Genomic DNA, 16664 nt, shown 5'->3' on the forward strand with positions numbered 1-16664 from the left:
TTCAGTGACAATATGTACACTTATAACTTTGCATCTATGTGCCCTTATTACTTGTAGGATAAGTTCCTAAAAGTAGCATTTCTAGGTCAAGAGGTATGTGCTATTTAATATTTCTATAGGTTTCAACATGTTGCCCTTCAAGCAGAATATACCCATTTATAATCCCCACGGTAATGATTGGGTATAACTTCTGCACACTCGTGGCAACATAATGTTATCAAACTTTCTCATTGTTCCCTGTCTGATAGCAGCCAAGTCATTCAGCTTTCCCAGCCCGGGTTTCACTGAGCTGTGATGAATGTGTATGACAGCTAGTGCTTAACAAGTGTTACCAGTAGAAACGGTGTCTCTTGCTATTTTGCAGTGATTTTTCTGGTTGGGGTACAAGTACAGGAACCCGATGAAGGAAAGCAGCCTGCCAGCCTCGATCTAAACCTGCGTCTGTCCATTTTGTTTGGGTTTGGCTGATATCTGGGTGACTTCCCAAGGCCATTATATGGCAATATGGGGGAGGGGGAGGAGCTCCCTCAGGGAGGAGCTGAGCTCTTTGATCTCTGAGTAACCAGGCACCAAGAGGGGGAATTACTACCTGAGCTAACAGGAGAGACAGGTACCCTGTAAATTGTATGCAAGTGTCGGTCATCAACACTAGTCATGGCATCTAAACCTGAAAGCCATTATTTGGGGTTTCTGTGTTGGCCCCTCATGAAGCTGTGTGTCTGAAATTCCAGGCTCGCTTGTTTCAGGAATGGCAGAAGTTAGGCAGGGACATGGATATATTAGTTGCAGCTTAAAACCATCCCATTTCTCCTCCTAGCTATTTGACTCTCAGCAAACTTGGGGCTGGGAAAGGGGTCTTGCCAGCTCTCCCTCAGCCAGACCTGTTGTCCCCTCAACTCAGTACAGATCCAACCCCTTACTTTCCTGATCTCTCCAAATGGGCAGCAGTTCAACAGGCAGGACATGCATATTTGTTTATTTTATTTATTTTATTTATGAAAGGAATTTTGCCTTTTTTAAAATTATTTATTTATTTATTTATGGCTGTGTTGGATCTTCGTTTCTGTGCGAGGGCTTTCTCTAGTTGCGGCAAGCAGGGGCCACTCCTCATCGCGGTACACGGGCCTCTCACTATCGCGGCCTCTCTTGTTGCGGAGCACAGGCTCCAGACGCGCAGGCTCAGTAATTGTGGCTCACGGGGCTAGGTGCTCCGCGGGATGTGGGATCCTCCCAGACCAGGGCTTTAACCTGTGTCCCCTGCATTGGCAGGCAGGTTCTCAACCACTGCGCCACCAGGGAAGCCCTGTTTGTTTTTTATTCATTCTTTCATACAGGCATATCGTGAGCACCTACGAAGTGCCAGACCTGTGCTGGACACTGGTGTTTCTGAGACGAATCGGAAACGAGTTCTCCCAGCAAAGATCTCACAGTCTAGGGCAGATCTGCCACGCACCTGTGTGCTTCCTGCTGCTCCCACCACCCCGTCTCCCCAGTCCAGGCCAGAGACTGGCCCAGGTCTGGCCACACTCAGCACCTTAGGCTGTTCCCACCTGTTTGGGCTCCAGCCATGAGCTCTCCTAAAGGTGCATAGGACAAGCACATGCGGTGAGCCCAGGGCCGTGCAGGTGAGGTGTGTAGATGATAAAACTGTGAATTCTGCTGCCAGATTGCCCTTCCTGAAGCCCAGTTTAGAGCATGCCATGCTTCTACTTGAATGCCATCCTAGGGCCTCACTGCCCGCGGATAATTCCTTCGGTTGATCCCCAGCCTGTGACAGATTCCTCATGGTATAGCCCATCTTTGTTTCTTACTCACCAGGTCCCAAACATGAGGATCCATCATGCTCCTCTAGGTGGGCTCATTTCTTTCTTAGCTGGGATTGCCCTTCCTCCCTTTCAAAATCTTATTCTTCGGGCTTCTCTGGTGGCGCAGTGGTTGAGAGTCCGCCTGCTGATGCAGGGGACACGGGTTCGTGCCCCGGTCCGGGAAGATCCCACGTGCCACGGAGCGGCTGGGCCCGTGAGCCATGGCCGCTGAGCCTGCGCATCTGGAGCCTGTGCTCCGCAACGGGAGAGGCCACAACAGTGAGAGGCCCGCGTACCGCAAAAAAAAAAAAAAAATCTTATTCTTCAAGCCTTAACTGTAATGATGTCTTCCCCATTCCCCAGCTCCTGCAAACATCCTGGCTTATTATCGGGACAGTTGAAGAATACCCCGATTTCCATCTCTACTCAGCCACTTACTGTGACATTGCACGAACTACCTAACCTCAGTGGCTTGACCTTGCTCCTCTCTAAAACGGGGGTGATGATATACTCTTCACCAGGCCAGTGCCCACGAGCCTGTGCCCTGCCATGGAGGAAGCGTGGCGAGTGTGGGGCTGGGCTCAATCACTGGTGGGCGGTCCCCACTAAAAAGGGGATGCGGTGAGATTGCTGACTCATACGAGATGTGTTCGGAAGCCAAAGGGTTAAAGGAAGAAGGGCTTTTGTCCTCTCTGTCTACCCAGAGCTGGCTGTCTCTACACCCCCACTGTGGAGCCCCCTTGGGTGCCTCAGAAATCAGCTGTTGTCTACCTTAGCGTTTTCTCTTTGCTCTTCAACGTTTCTTTGAGTCTCAGATGGGGTGACCAGCTGTCCTGTTTTGCCCATGACTGTCCTGATTTTAGCACTGAAACTCTTGAATCCTGGGAAGACTCTCAGCCCTGGGCAAACCCTGAGGGTTGGTCACCTGAGGCTGGTGACACACTGACGGAGAGGGGTGAGCAGTGGGGACTGCAGCTCCTGGACGGGTACCTTGTGCTCAGCCCCGCTGGGCCTTACATGTGTTGTGTCACCTCATCCTCACAGCCCTCCTCCTGAGGTTTCCCAGTCCTCATTCCACCGCGGAGGAAGCCGGGGCTCTCAGCAGTGAAGGCGCTGTCTCTAGGTCTCGACAGCTAAGAGGTCCCCAGGGTGAACCTGTGTGGATCCTCCCACATCAGGTATCTCCACCACACCTCACCGCACCTGGAATAACCCTTTTGTGATGTGACTCATCACTTCACCAACCTGCTCCAGTACTTCTGAATTAGGACCCCTAAACTAGGCTTTCTGACTTCTAGTTTAGTTGCCTACGGTCTCGATAAGGATGCTGATGACTGACGATGATGCTTGTTTCCTGGTTCTCATCTGATGATCACACTGGCTGGATAAGTGGCTTTCCAGATAAGTGAGATGAAAATGAGTTGTCCTGGGGCTTCCCAGGTGACGCAGTGGTGAAGAATCTGCCTGCCAATGCAGGGGACACGGGTTCGAGCCCTGGTCGGGGAAGATCCCACATGCCGCAGAGCAACTAAGCCCGTGCGCCACAATTACTGAAGCCTGCACACCTAGAGCCCGTGCTCCGCAACAAGAGAAGCCACCGCAACGAGAAGCCTGCGCACCGCAACAAAGAGTAGCCCCCGCTCGCCGCAACTAGAGAAAGCCCGCGCAGCAACGAAGACCCAACGCAACCAAAAAATAATAATAATAATTAATTAATTAATTTTTAAAAAATGAGTTGTCTTGATTAAGGTGTATCCTCCATGGCAGGCAATATCTGTCTCCCCTTTAATTGATGCTGTTGTCCCCCCAAATTGTGGTGTGAACAGTATTAACCTTTATTGTGATTTCAGGAAATATATCCTTCTTAAATAATACATTTTTAAAAGCAGCAAAGTGCTACCTCTGTAATTTACTTGTAAGAAAAGGAGTAAGGATTACTCCTTTTAGATTAGAGTAGAGTATTAGATTCCAGCCTGTTGCTCAGTAGCTGGCTTCACCTGCCTGGTACTTTCTCTTTGAATAGTTCCCAAGGGGTGTCACCAGCTCTAGGAAATCAGGCTTTCCAGAAGCCCCTTGGTTCAGGTTCCAGTGACTTCTGCCCTGCTAATGTCTTCAGTTACGTGACCTCTTCCTTAAAGGAAGCATTTACATCTTTCTGGGAAATTGATAGAATTTCGTTTTTCTCTTCTTTCCACATAGAATTCAAGTAAAGATGAAAAGCAAGATAAACTTTTAAACTTTAAACTTTGCTTACCAGATATCTTGGTCTAATCAGGAGAACTTTAAATGATTTTTAAAACATTGTCTTATTATCAATTTAATCAATGTGAAAATGCAAAATGATATAAATGTATAACTTGGAAAATTTCTGGTGCCGTCCAATCTCTAACGGATAATCCCTGTTAATATAGAATATATTACTCCAACACTTTTCCATACTAAATATATACATATTAGCACATAGTTACACAAATGTAAGTAAGATCATAGCATATTGTTTTATTTTTTATTTTTTTTATTTTTCTTGCGATACGCAGGCCTCTCACTGTTGTGGCTTCTCCCGTTGCGGAGCACAGGCTCCGGACGCGCAGGCTCAGCGGCCATGGCTCACGGGCCCAGCCGCTCTGCGGCATGTGGGATCTTCCCAGACCGGGGCACGAACCCGTGTCCCCTGCATTGGCAGGCGGACTCTCAACCACTGCGCTACCAGGGAAGCTCTATAAATTTATGTTTTAACTGAGTAACATGTCACAGACATCTTCCCTTGTCTGCACAAAGTTCATTCTTGTTCATGGCCGCCTGGCATCCACTGTACACGTAAAATCTGATTTATTGCACCAACCTCCTTGAGTAGAACACTTGAGCCAGGTCTGACTATTGGCCTAGCCACTAAGTTTCTCTGGACTTGTTCGGGAATGATTTTAGCATGAGGTGCAGGAGTGGTTACTCATTAATTCAACTTTTTAAACAGTTGACAAGCAGTTTGCCTTTAAACTCTTGGAACTGTTCATGTTCCATCTTTGCCACAGACCATTTATTCCAACTTCTATGTGTCAGGAAGAAGAGGAACTCTTTGTGCCTAAAACCTAGTTAAATGCCTGATTAATTTGTCAGATTAGGAAGAGGGTTTTCTAGTCAAAAGAAAATATAGAAGCTAACAAGGACCAGTTGGCCAGCTTCCAGCTGTGTCAGCATCTGAGAAACTTGGGCATGTTATTTTTTTTTTCAGTTTTGCCATTTCTTGGGACAAGATAACTGAAAGGCTCAAAATGGAGGTCCCTAAGGCTATTAAAAGGGCTGCTACTCTCCCAGGAGACTGGTCTGTCAGTAACCTTGACTAACACGGTTAACACAGGATGTACATGTAATACAAATAGTTGATGATCGAGATTTGTCATTAGTTCTAAGTATGGTTTTCCAAATCTGACGGTAATCATAATCCCAGCTGCTCATATGTGAGGTCAGGGAAATCAGAAAATATAGATAAATAGATGATAGATCAGTAGTCACCAAGTAGAGTGGAAAAACTGTGGGTTTTGAAACAGACAGAACTGCATGCAAATCCCACCTTTGCCATTTCCTAGCTACATGGGCATGTTGCTGACTCCTGTAAAAAATAAAAGAGAAGGATTTTAAAATACATAATAAATAGATAATAAAGCAATGGACACATAAAGCCTTAAGTAAATTACAGTTCTCTTTGCTACGTGTGTATAAGCTTTTAGATGTGCCTAATTTTTCAAACCACCCAAGCAGCAACATTTCTATCAGATCGGCTCGCCTTCTTGCTGCTATAATTAGTCATTCACTTATTCATTCAACAAACGTTTATTGGCCAGGCATTGTGCTGGGTACAGGGAACACTGAGATGAAGAAAGCACCTAATTCCTGCCCTCCAAGAGCTGACCTGGAACTTGACCTCTGTTTTCTACCTGAGAGAGAGAGAGAGAAAAAGCAAATGCGACAAAATGTTAATAATTGGTGAGTTTAGGAGAGGGTATATAGATGTTAATTGTACTTGGCTTTCAATCTTTCTGTGAGTTTAACATTTTTTAAAATAGGGTTGGGGACAAAATATTTTTCTGTTACGTGGCAGCTGTAATTTTTTTTTTTTTTTTTTTTTTGGCTGTGACGGTTCTTAGCTGCAGCATGCGGGATCTTCATTGCGGCATTCAGGATCTTTCGTTGAGGCGCACAGGCTTCTCTCTAGTTGTGCTGTGCAGGCTCAGCAGTTGCGGCACACGGGCTGTCTAGTTGTGACGTGTGGGCTCCAGAGTGAGTGGGCTCGGTAGTTGTGGCGCACAGGCTTAGTTGCCCCATGGCATATGGACCTTAGTTCCCCGACCAGGGATTGAACCTGTGTCCCTTGCATTGCAAGGCAGAGTCTTAACCATTGGACCACCAGGGAAGTTCCGGCAGCTATAACTCTTGAAAGCCATTATTACCTCCCAGTTTTTCAGCATGGAACTTATCGGATTATCTCCAGCCACTTAGCCGAGCCTTAGGAGAGGGATGGTAATGGGATATCCTGGGGATGGGAGAGGACAATGAGAAAAGTCTGGAAAAGTAACAGGCATGGTTACCTGGAGCCACACAGCAGGGGCCCAGGGGCAACTGGGCATCCAAAGGGTGAGGGGCTAAACAGGAAGTAGAAGTGGAAACAGAGGCATGGGCTCCAGCTTGAATCCTGCCCTATTCACTATCCAGTCTCCAGCCAGCCCTGACGGTTCTCTGTGTGGGGAGGGTGGAGGTGGAGGGAATCTGTCACATTCTGTACCCTTAACTGCCAACCACTGACCTTTGACTTGAGCATAGAGGTTAAATATCTGACCCTTGGAGTCAGCAGCCCTTGTGTGGATCTCAGCCTTGCAGAGTCAACCTGGACAAGCTACTTAACCCTGTTGACACTGAAGTTTCTTATATCCTTGATGGAATTGTAGTGGGTTGTGTGACACTTTAATGACGTGGCGTGTGTAAAGCAGTTGGCACAGGGCCTGTGCATGGTACCTACTTAATAAAATATTTCATGACATATATTATCTTAGCCAGTGGCTCTACTGTTCATCTACACACTCGTGCAGAAATCTCGGCTTCATGCCTCTTTGCCTCGCCCACTGCCACAGCTAGTTATCAGCACGTTCTGTCATCTTTACTTCCAAATGCATCCTAAATCAGACCACCTTTCACTGTCTCCAAGGCTATGTCTCCATCTCCTATCTAGTCTCTGAGGCAGCCACCTGACTGTTCTTCCTGCCTCCACTGTGGCCCCCTCACCCCCAGATGCTCTCCACAGCGGACTTTCTCAAGCTTAATGGAGAATGTCACCTTCCCACCTAAGCCTTCCTATGGCTTCCCATCGCCCTTGAGTAAAACCCACTCCTGACTCTCACGTCTTGACCCAAGTCCTGCCTAGCTCTCCAGCCTTGTCTCCTGAACTCGCCCCATGGCTCCCTGCATCCTGAGTTTTGGCCTTCTTTCTGTCCCTCAGACATACCAGTTCACTCTCACCTCACTCTCTGTAGTTGTTCCCTCTGCCTGAAACGTGTGTCTTCGCGTGGCTACCTCCTCGACCTCCCTGTCGTTTGGGTCCCGGTTCATTTCCTCAGCGAGGTCTTCTCTGACCATCCTGTCTCATGCTGTGTACCACCTCCATCCCCACCCACCACTAGTACCCTATTTTATTATCTTTAAAGCAGTTGTTATCTAAAATGATCCCATGTGTTTATTTAACCCTTGTGTGTCTCCCTTATACAATGGAAACTCTAGGGAAGAGTGAATAGTAACCATGTGTTTTGTTCACTGTCCTAGCTTGGGCTGCCATAACAAAATACTACAGACTGGGGGCCTTAAGCAACAGAAATTTATTTTCGCACAGTTTGGGGGCTGGAAAGTCCAAGATCAAGGTTCTGGCAGGGTTTGGTTTCCGAGGAGAACTCTCTTCCTGGCTTGTAGACAGCTGCTTTCTCACTGTGACCTCAAATGGTCCTTTCTCCATATGAGCCCATGGAGAGAGAATGAGAGAGAGAGAGACTTTTCTTATGAAGACATCAATCCAGGGAACTTCCCTGGCTGTCCAGTGGTTAAGACTCCACGCTTCCAATGAAGGGGACTCAGGTTTGATCCCTGGTTGAGGAACTAAGATCCCGCATGCCATTCGGCAGGGCAGGAAAAAAAAAAAAGACATCCAACTGGAGCAGGGCCCCACCCTTATGACGTCATTTAACCCTAATTACTTCCTTAGAGACCCATCTCCAAATACAGCCACACTGGGGGGTTAGGGCTTCAACATAGAAAATGGGGGGGGGGATACAAACATTCAGTCCATGACATTCACCATTGTAGCATCAGCATTGGAACCTAGAAGAGAGCCTGGCATGTGACAGGCACTCAGTAAATACGTGCTAAATAAATGAATGTGTTACAGAAGTTTACTCCACTGTGAGTCCATGTGAGTGGTGCCAAGTCTAGCACTCCATCCCGCAGGTCAGGGCGTGTCCCTGTACATTCCCCAGGCAGCCATCAATGCCACGGTGGAAGAGGACATCCTGCTGTCGGTTGCATACTCCTGCCACGGCATCCCCACTATCGAATGGAAGTATACGTCCAACTGGGGAGTGCAGAAGATCGTGGAGTGGAAGCCAGGGACTCAGGCCAACATCTCCCAAAGCCACAAGGACAGGGTCTGCACCTTCGACAACGGCTCCATCCAGCTCTTCAGTGTGGGTGTGAGGGATTCCGGCTACTACGTCATCACGGTGACCGAGCGCCTGGGGAGCAGTCAGTTTGGCACCATCGTGCTGCACGTGTCGGGTAAGACACCCACAGGGGCCCCGGCGCCTCTCAGAACTGTGAGTGTGCGGAGGCCGACTTCACGATATTAAAAGAGACGTTATCTCCCCCTCCCCTCCCCCCGCCCCGTAGAGATCCTCTATGAAGACCTCCACTTTGTCGCTGTCTTCCTTGTTCTTCTCGCTGCCGTGGCTGCAGTGTTAATCAGCCTCATGTGGGTTTGTAATAAGTGTGCGTATAAATTCCAGAGGAAGAGAAGACACAAGCTCAAAGGTAATTCTCTGGGCCTTGTGATAATCGATTCATGGCTTGGATGGCCAAAGGTGGCCCTTGTCATCTTGTTCTCACCAAGAAACCACCCCCGGCCGATTGGCAACTCATGGATGTGTCTTTTGCTTTGCAGAAAGCACAACGGAGGAGATCGAGCTGCAAGATGTGGAGTGTTAGCCAAGGCTGGGCCCAGTTACATTCTTACCTCAAGAGGAAAACGTTATCTCCCAACGAAAGGAGCAAACACGGCCAGTCCACCCCGAGCCTCTTGTGCCACACACTGGTTCCTGATGGGACAGCTGGATGTTGGCAAGGTTGACCGCCTGAGCTGGACTCTGGATTGGACGAAGGCAGTTCCAGTGGCATGGAGTTCAAAGAGGAGAGGGGTGGAGGCTCTGAGCCAGAGCTGTGCTTGGCCGCGGCTCCCGGGCCATGCGGACGCATCAGCGGTGACCCCGTGCAGGCCCTGGCTGCTTCCTCACTACGCTCTGCTCTGGCGGGGTGATGGCCATTGGAGGGGTCCCCGTACCAGAGGCCAGAGTATTTCCGGATCACGTGTGCAGCCAGCACCACAACAAGCTCTCTGTGCTCCAGTCTTCTCTGCCTGTGGCCTCCTCCAGCCGGTTGCTGTGGGAGCTACTGTGAGAGCTGAGGCATTAGAGCACCTGCTCAGAGCAGGGGAAGGACCCCCCACCCCCCACTCCGTGGCCTGGAGCTTTAGGGAAAAGAGTTTAATTTGTTCCTCGGGGACCAGCATTGGGAACAAGGAATAGGGAGAAAATTATCTTTCTCGTTCTCTCTTACTCCAATGTTCATTAGATTTTCCCCTTCTACGGCCCCAGCGTAGGCCAGTGTGAGGAACAGTTCATCTCCACCATGGGCAGAGTCTGGCTTCCAAATGGCCTCCTGACAAGCTGGGTGACACTACCTGTGTGAAGGCTGGGCCTGCACGGTGGGAGGGACAACTGGAAAGTCAGCGCGGGCTTCGAATCTGTCCCCCTCAGCCACTCACACTTCCTGTCAAGTCAGAGCCTTGCTTGCTGCCAACTGGGCTGAGGAACACTTGACCCTCACCTACCTCACCCTCAGCGTATCAAGTGAGGCCCACAGTAGCACAGAGCACTCCGAGCAACGGAAGGAAAGCACGAGGACTCTTCCAGAGCCTAGAAAGCAATAAGCACTATGTTGAGTCCTGGAAAATGTAAGATACCCTGGGGTATTGGGGCTCCAGGTGAAAGTGGGGACTGGATCACAGCCGGCCTTGGTCGTTATTCTCTGAAGTTGTTGGCCACCGCGTTTGCCCGAGTTTCTCCATCCCAGCTTCCTTTCGGCAAGCTCTAAAGCAGGCGTGAATTTATCTTCCATTCTCTTTTCCCTCTCCAACATTCTTAGCTACAGATCAAAGGTACCATCCCGATTATTGGTGGAATTTGAGCTTAGTAGCTGTGTCCCCAGCCCTCAGCTGCAAATTTACCCACACAAACATGGAGAGCCAGAACATTCTCTTCTCCCTCTCTTCAAGTCCCCAATGTCCACATCTTTTCCAGAAGTTACCTGGAGGCGTTAGTATGAGGCTTTTTTTCCCTGAATACTGAATCCGGGGTTACAGGAAGGGATCTTTTGGGGCTATCAGTGATCTAGAGCAGAGCTCCAAAGGCACTACTTGACTCAGAAGGTGAGAGAGCAGTTGATCTACACGACCGATTTGTAGCCTAAGTATGTGACACACAGAAGGGTCTCACCTCAGGCCACCTCCTGGACACGTGTGTAAACACACACACCTGCACCCTTTTCCCTGGACAGCAATCAGAGGAACCAGACCTATGCCACGAAGGATGGGTTTCTTATACTGGTCTCCAGTGCCGGGAAGAAGCAGGATAGGTGCCAGAGAGGGTCAAGGATAATCTGATCATTTCTTCGTCCTTTATCACACAGCACACCCATCAGCAGGAAACCGGACTGCATCTGGGTAGCTGCTAGAGCCTCTGTCCTCTTGACACTACCTGCTTTCCAGAACTCTACCTCTCAGCTTATGAGAAGTCAGGGGTGGTCATCTTTGGAATAAAAGGAGAAATGGAAAAGAACACCCAGCGAGAGGCACAAACCCAGATGTAAATTAAATCTGTGCCCCGCCCCGCCCCAAATCTTCATGGAAGTTTATTCGCTCAGCTTTCCGTGTCTTTATTTTGCACTTTTAAGCTCCCCCCATCTTGAATATTCCTGTGGAAAGTTCTTGATTCTTGAGCCTGGGGGTTTTGTCTATTTAAAAAAAAAAGAAAATGTTAAATCCTAGAGGTTTAGCCACTGAACATGTTAAACTATAAGTTATGTTTCAAGCTGTGAGGAGGGAAAAAAAAAAAAGTTTTAAAGACTGAAATAAAGCCTGCAAACAAAGCTCTGGCCCTTTGTGTGTGAGCCCATCCCTGCGGAGAACTCAGAGGCCCTGGGAGAGGTTTCCATCAGCTGTAGACAGAAGCAAAACCCTCAGCCACAGCCAGGGACCTGACAGGTTTTTTTCATGACAATGGAATTAATCACATTGATTCTAGCCATAAACATTCTTCAGCAAAAGCCACACTTCATTAGCGCCATTATTCTTCCCTGTATTGTAACCAGAAGACTAATTTGAAGTTTTTCCTTCCGGAATGTGACTTGTGATTTAATAGAGTCCTTCCTGCTTCTAGAAGGGGCTGAAACGAGGATGCGGCAGTTGTTATCACCTCATTCAACGGATGCCAGAACTTTCGTGCTTTGTCGACAGAATGTCCTTTCAGAGATTGTGATCTAAGAAACCCAAAAGGGACACACAGTTCTTTCTCATTTCATGGTGTTCCAGGTATGCAAGGATTGCTGCAACAGAGCACCCCTGTCCTCTGGAGCCCGCATGAGATGCTAAATACTCCACAAGACTTCACGCTTGCTCTGATTTGAAATGGTACCACACAAAGCTGAGGAGCTAAGGCAGTGAGAGATAAGAAGGTTACCAGGATATCTGGCTCAGTGCAGGGATGTAGAGACAAGCCCTGAGAGAGGATAGGGTTTGGAAAGGCTAGATAACTGTAACGAGGGCAGAGAAGACGTGGCAGAATAGAATGTTAGGAGATGGAACCAAGAGGAACCAAATGTGATGGGGTGAAACCCCAGGGCCCAGATGCAAATACAGCCCCCTTTGACAACAGGGGAGGGGAGACTGGGGGAAGGGAAACCCTCTCTCTGTCATCAGCCTTTATATATCCGGCATGTTTCTTCGCCCAGTTTCCAGGGAAGCCTCAGACGCCTCTAGTTTACTGAAAGCAGAGCAGATTCCTGTGGTAGTTGATAGTGTGTCGATCCAGAGCTCAGCTTCTATTAAGGGACAGTGCAAGTCTCCAGCACATGCACCTCTCTGCACACCCATAACCCATCCCCACTGTCAACTTTTCCAAACCCTGAGAACATGGGTACTGAGTCCACTATTTCCACTGCCTTTTATTTTATTTTAATTTTTTTATTAAATTTTTTTATTGGAGTGTAATTGATTTACAATGTTGTGTTATTTTCAGGTGTACAGCAAAGTGAATGTTATATATCAGTTATATATATATATATATCTCCATTGTTTTTCAGATTCTTTTCCCATATAGGTTATTAGAGAATACTGAGTAGTGTTCCCTGTGCTAGACAGTAGATCCTTATTAGTTATCTATTTTATATATAGTAGTGTGTATATGTTAATCCCAATCTCCTAATTTATCCCTTCCCCCCATGTTTCCCCTTTGGTAACCAGAAGTTTGATTTTGAGATCTGTGAGTCTGTTTCTCTTTTGTAAATAAGTTCATTTGTGTCATTTTTAAATTAGATTCCACATGTAAGTGATATCTCCACTGCCTTTATTTATTTTAAAAAATATTTATTTATTTATTTATTTGGCTACGCCAGGTCTTAGCTGCAGCACGCGGGATTTTTATTTGCAGCAGGCAAACTCTTAGTTGCGGCACGTGGGATCTAGTTGCTCCCTGACCAGGGATCCAACCCGGGCCCCCTGCATTGGGAGTCTTAGCCACTGGACCACCAGGGAAGTCCTTCCACTTCCTTTTCAACATTAGGAGGGTGTTTGGTTTAATTACAAAGGGGATGAATTGTTCTTTAAAATTAAAATGATATTGGAGTCCGTATATAAAGTAAAAAGTAAAAGTTCTCTCTCCTTTTTTCCTATGCAATAGTTAAATTCGGGTGTATCCTTCTAGACTTGCTCACGCATATATGGAAATATCTGTCTATATATACATGGACCACAATATACAGATTTAATCTATTTTCTTTTTAGGCAAATGGGATTCTATTATACACATTACCCTACAACTTGCTTGTTCTCCCTTAATGTTTCTTGGGCATTATTTCATGTCTCTGCCTATTCCTAAATATTCTTATTGCCTCCACAATGCAATTCATAGCATGGATACATTGTAATTGTTCACTGAAAAATTTTATTTCAAATGGTATATACAAAAATAAATATCTTGGGCAATCTTCCTGTCACATCAGACTTGTTCCTTCAGCCAAGATGGCTTCCACTTGTTAACTAAGGTGCTCAACTCCATTGCCTATGAATCTCTTCCTCTTTCAGGAAATTCAATGCTTTATAATATTAAAAAAATTTTTTTGAAATATAGTTGATTTACAATGTTGTGTTAGTTTCAAGTGTACAGCAAAGTGATTCAGTTATGCACATATATATTCTTCAGATTCTTTTCCGCAATAGGTTATTACAAGATATTGAATATAGTTCCTTGTGCTATACAGTAGGTCCTTGTTGTTTACCTATTTTATATATAGTAGTGTGTATATGGTTTTTTTCTTCTTTGTTTTTGCTGTGCTGCACAGCTTGTGGGAGCTTAGTTCCCCAATCAGGGACTGAACCCATACCTGCTGCAGTGGAAGCGTGGAGCCCTAACCACTGGACTGCCAGGGAATTCCCAGTAGTGTGTATATGCTAATCCCAAACTCCTAATTTATCAACCCCTCTCCCCGCCTTCCCTTTTGGTAACCATAAAATTGTTTTCTATGTCTGAAGTCTGTTTCTGCTTTGTAAATAAGTTCATTTGTATCATATTTTTAGATTTCACAAATAAGTGATATCATGATATTTGTCTTTCTCTGAGTTACTTCACTTAGTATGATAATCTCTAGGTCCTTTCATGTTGCTTCAAATGGCATTATTTCATTCTTTTTTTATGGCTGAGTAATATTCCATTGTGTGTATATGTGTGTGTGTGTGTGTGTATATATATATATATATATATATATATATATACACCATATCTTCTTTATCCATTCATCTATTGATGGACAATTAGGTTGCTTTCATGTCTTGGCTATTGTAAATAGTGCTGCAATGAACATTGGGGTGCATGTATATTTTTGAATTTTGGTTTTCTTCAGGTATATGCCCAGGAGTGGGATTGCTGGATCATATGGTAGCTCTAATTTTAGTTTTTTAAAGAACCTCCATACTGTTCTCCATAGTGGCTGTATTAATTTACATTCCCATCAACAGTGTAGGAGGGTTTCCTTTTCTCCACACCCTCTCCAGCATTTATTATTTGTAGACTTTTTGATAATGGCCCTTCTAACAGGTGTGAGGTGATACGTCATTGTAGTTTTCATTTGCATTTCTCTAATAATTAGCGATGTTAAGTACCTTTTCATGTGCCTGTTGGCCATTGGTATGTTTTCTTTAAAGAAATTTATTTAGGTCTTCAGCCCATTTTTTGATTGGGTTGTTTGTTTTTTTGAATGTTTTATAATATTGGTGGGTTTTATGTAAAGTTTAGCAAAGACTGAATGTTGGGAGAGGGAGAAAGAGCACTACTAATGTACAATCAAAAGATTTAGCTTGGGCTTCCCTGGTGGTGCAGTGGTTGCGAGTCTGCCTGCCGATGCAGGGGACACGGGTTCGTGCCCCGGTCCGGGAAGATCCCACATGCCGCGGAGCGGCTGGGCCCGTGAGCCATGGCCACTGAGCCTGTGCGTGCGGAGCCTGTGCTCCGCAACGGGAGAGGCCACAACAGTGAGAGGCCCGCGTACTGAAAAGAAAAAAAAAAAAAAAAAAAAAAAAAGATTTAGCTTCAGATTTGACCTTATCAAGTGCACCCACAGGTAGGTTAAATTCTTTTTTTTTTTTTTTTTTTGCGGTACGCGGGCCTCTCACTGTCGTGGCCTCTCCCGTTGCGGAGCACAGGCTCCGGACGTGCAGGCTCAGCGGCCATGGCTCACGGGCCCAGCCGCTCCGCGGCATGTGGGATCTTCCCGGACCGGGGCACGAACCCGCGTCCCGTGCATCGGCAAGCGGACTCTCAACCACTGCACCACCAGGGAAGCCCAGGTTAAATTCTTTTGATGCAAGACTCCTGGTTGTTCAGGCAGTTCTGTCCCTAAATATGCTAGGAAGTACTTTTCCCTCAGGTACCTCACGGTTTGAAAAGACTTTTTCTTACTAAACAAAGTGAACTTATTAAATAATAATTAAGTTTCCTGTTTTTATTCAATAACAATGCATAAATGCCAGTTAGAATTCCCGGTTAACATGGGATTATCAGGAATACCACTTTGATTTCATGGTGTTCTGGCAAAGAAATCTGATGGTGAAGTTTTAAAGGATAAATATATGATTTCTGTGAGGCTTGTTACCACAGATCAGAGCTCTCTCTTACTGCCTCTTTGGGTCTCAAGGGGATCGGGATGGGACTACATGTAAAGAAGGTTAAAAGAGAAGCCATGAATAGAATGGAGGAAGAGATTCTGCCACTGGCCTAATCTCCTTGGTATACTCACTAAGTTATCAGGAAGTTTTCCAGATTATACGTTACTTTTCTATCTCAAACTTCTCCCTCATCTACCAAATTTCAGGCCAAGTATAGTCTGTTCTACAAAGCTCACAATCAGTAAATAGGGAAACGAGGACAGTATAACACGGAAGTTTTTCTGGTGCGTAAGCTAGGAAGCCGGAATACCGGGAGTAGAAAAACTCCTCAGCCATTTGAGCTCAACGTTTAGAGAAGTAAAAATGAGTGCCTGCGTCTGGGACCTCTCTGGCATAATTTTAGTCATTCTTTCAGATGTTTAGATTGGTCTCAGTTTTTCACTTTTACAGACCTCCCTGATAATCCTTACACAATGATCTTTGTGAAGTATGTCTATAGGATAAATTTCTGGAAGTGAACTTGCAGATAGGAAATAGCAAACTTTAAAGCAAAGACCCAGCTCTGGTCACTGACTTTTTTTTTTTTTTTTTTTTTTTTTGCGGTACGCGGGCCTCTCACTCTTGTGGCCTCTCCCATTGAGGAGCACAGGCTCCGGACGCGCAGGCTCAGCGGCCATGGCTCACAGGCCCAGCCACTCCGCGGCATGTGCAATCTTCCCGGACCGGGGCACGAACCCGCGTCCCCTGCATCGGCAGGCGGACTCTCAACCACTGCACCACCAGGGAAGCCCTGGTCACTGATTTCTGAGTAGCACTTGTGTCACTGTGTTTGCAACTTTGAAGAGACAGGGTTTCTCCATGGTGAACTTCGTCTTAGTTCCCATCCTAAAGTGAGATTCAGAGACTTGAATGTAGCTCCAAGTATTTAAGGTATCAACAAAGAACAGGAGTAGGAAAGTAAAAGTGAATGAAAGACCAAGAGAGAGGGTGTAGAGAGAGGTCAACCACAGAGAGTGGCTTTAAAAATAAACTGGAGAAAACAAATCTTCCACCCACAAATGCGCTACCTGTCTTTACCATTTGTGAATTTGAATATAGGACATGCTAAAACATTTTCT

At 46.2% G+C, this 16664-nt stretch overlaps 1 protein-coding gene across 3 annotated transcripts in view; it reads left to right on the forward strand.

The window, feature by feature from the left end:
• The window catches only part of VSTM5 (V-set and transmembrane domain containing 5), a 32817-nt gene extending 19444 nt beyond the window's left edge, over positions 1–13373 (forward strand). For 2 of the 3 annotated variants that reach the window (XM_073808315.1, XM_033862137.2), the window contains 3 exons: positions 8289–8615; positions 8727–8867; positions 8998–13373. In XM_073808315.1, coding sequence (XP_073664416.1) covers positions 8289–8615; positions 8727–8867; positions 8998–9041 — 512 coding nt within the window. In that variant the 3' untranslated portion in view covers positions 9042–13373. The remainder of the gene's footprint in view (positions 1–8288; positions 8616–8726; positions 8868–8997) is intronic. The other variant, XM_073808316.1, reaches the window with a different exon arrangement.
• The last annotated feature ends 3291 nt before the right edge of the window (positions 13374–16664 follow it).

Source organism: Tursiops truncatus, chromosome 8, assembly GCF_011762595.2.
Source record: "Tursiops truncatus isolate mTurTru1 chromosome 8, mTurTru1.mat.Y, whole genome shotgun sequence".
Classification (NCBI taxonomy): Eukaryota; Metazoa; Chordata; class Mammalia; order Artiodactyla; family Delphinidae; genus Tursiops; species Tursiops truncatus.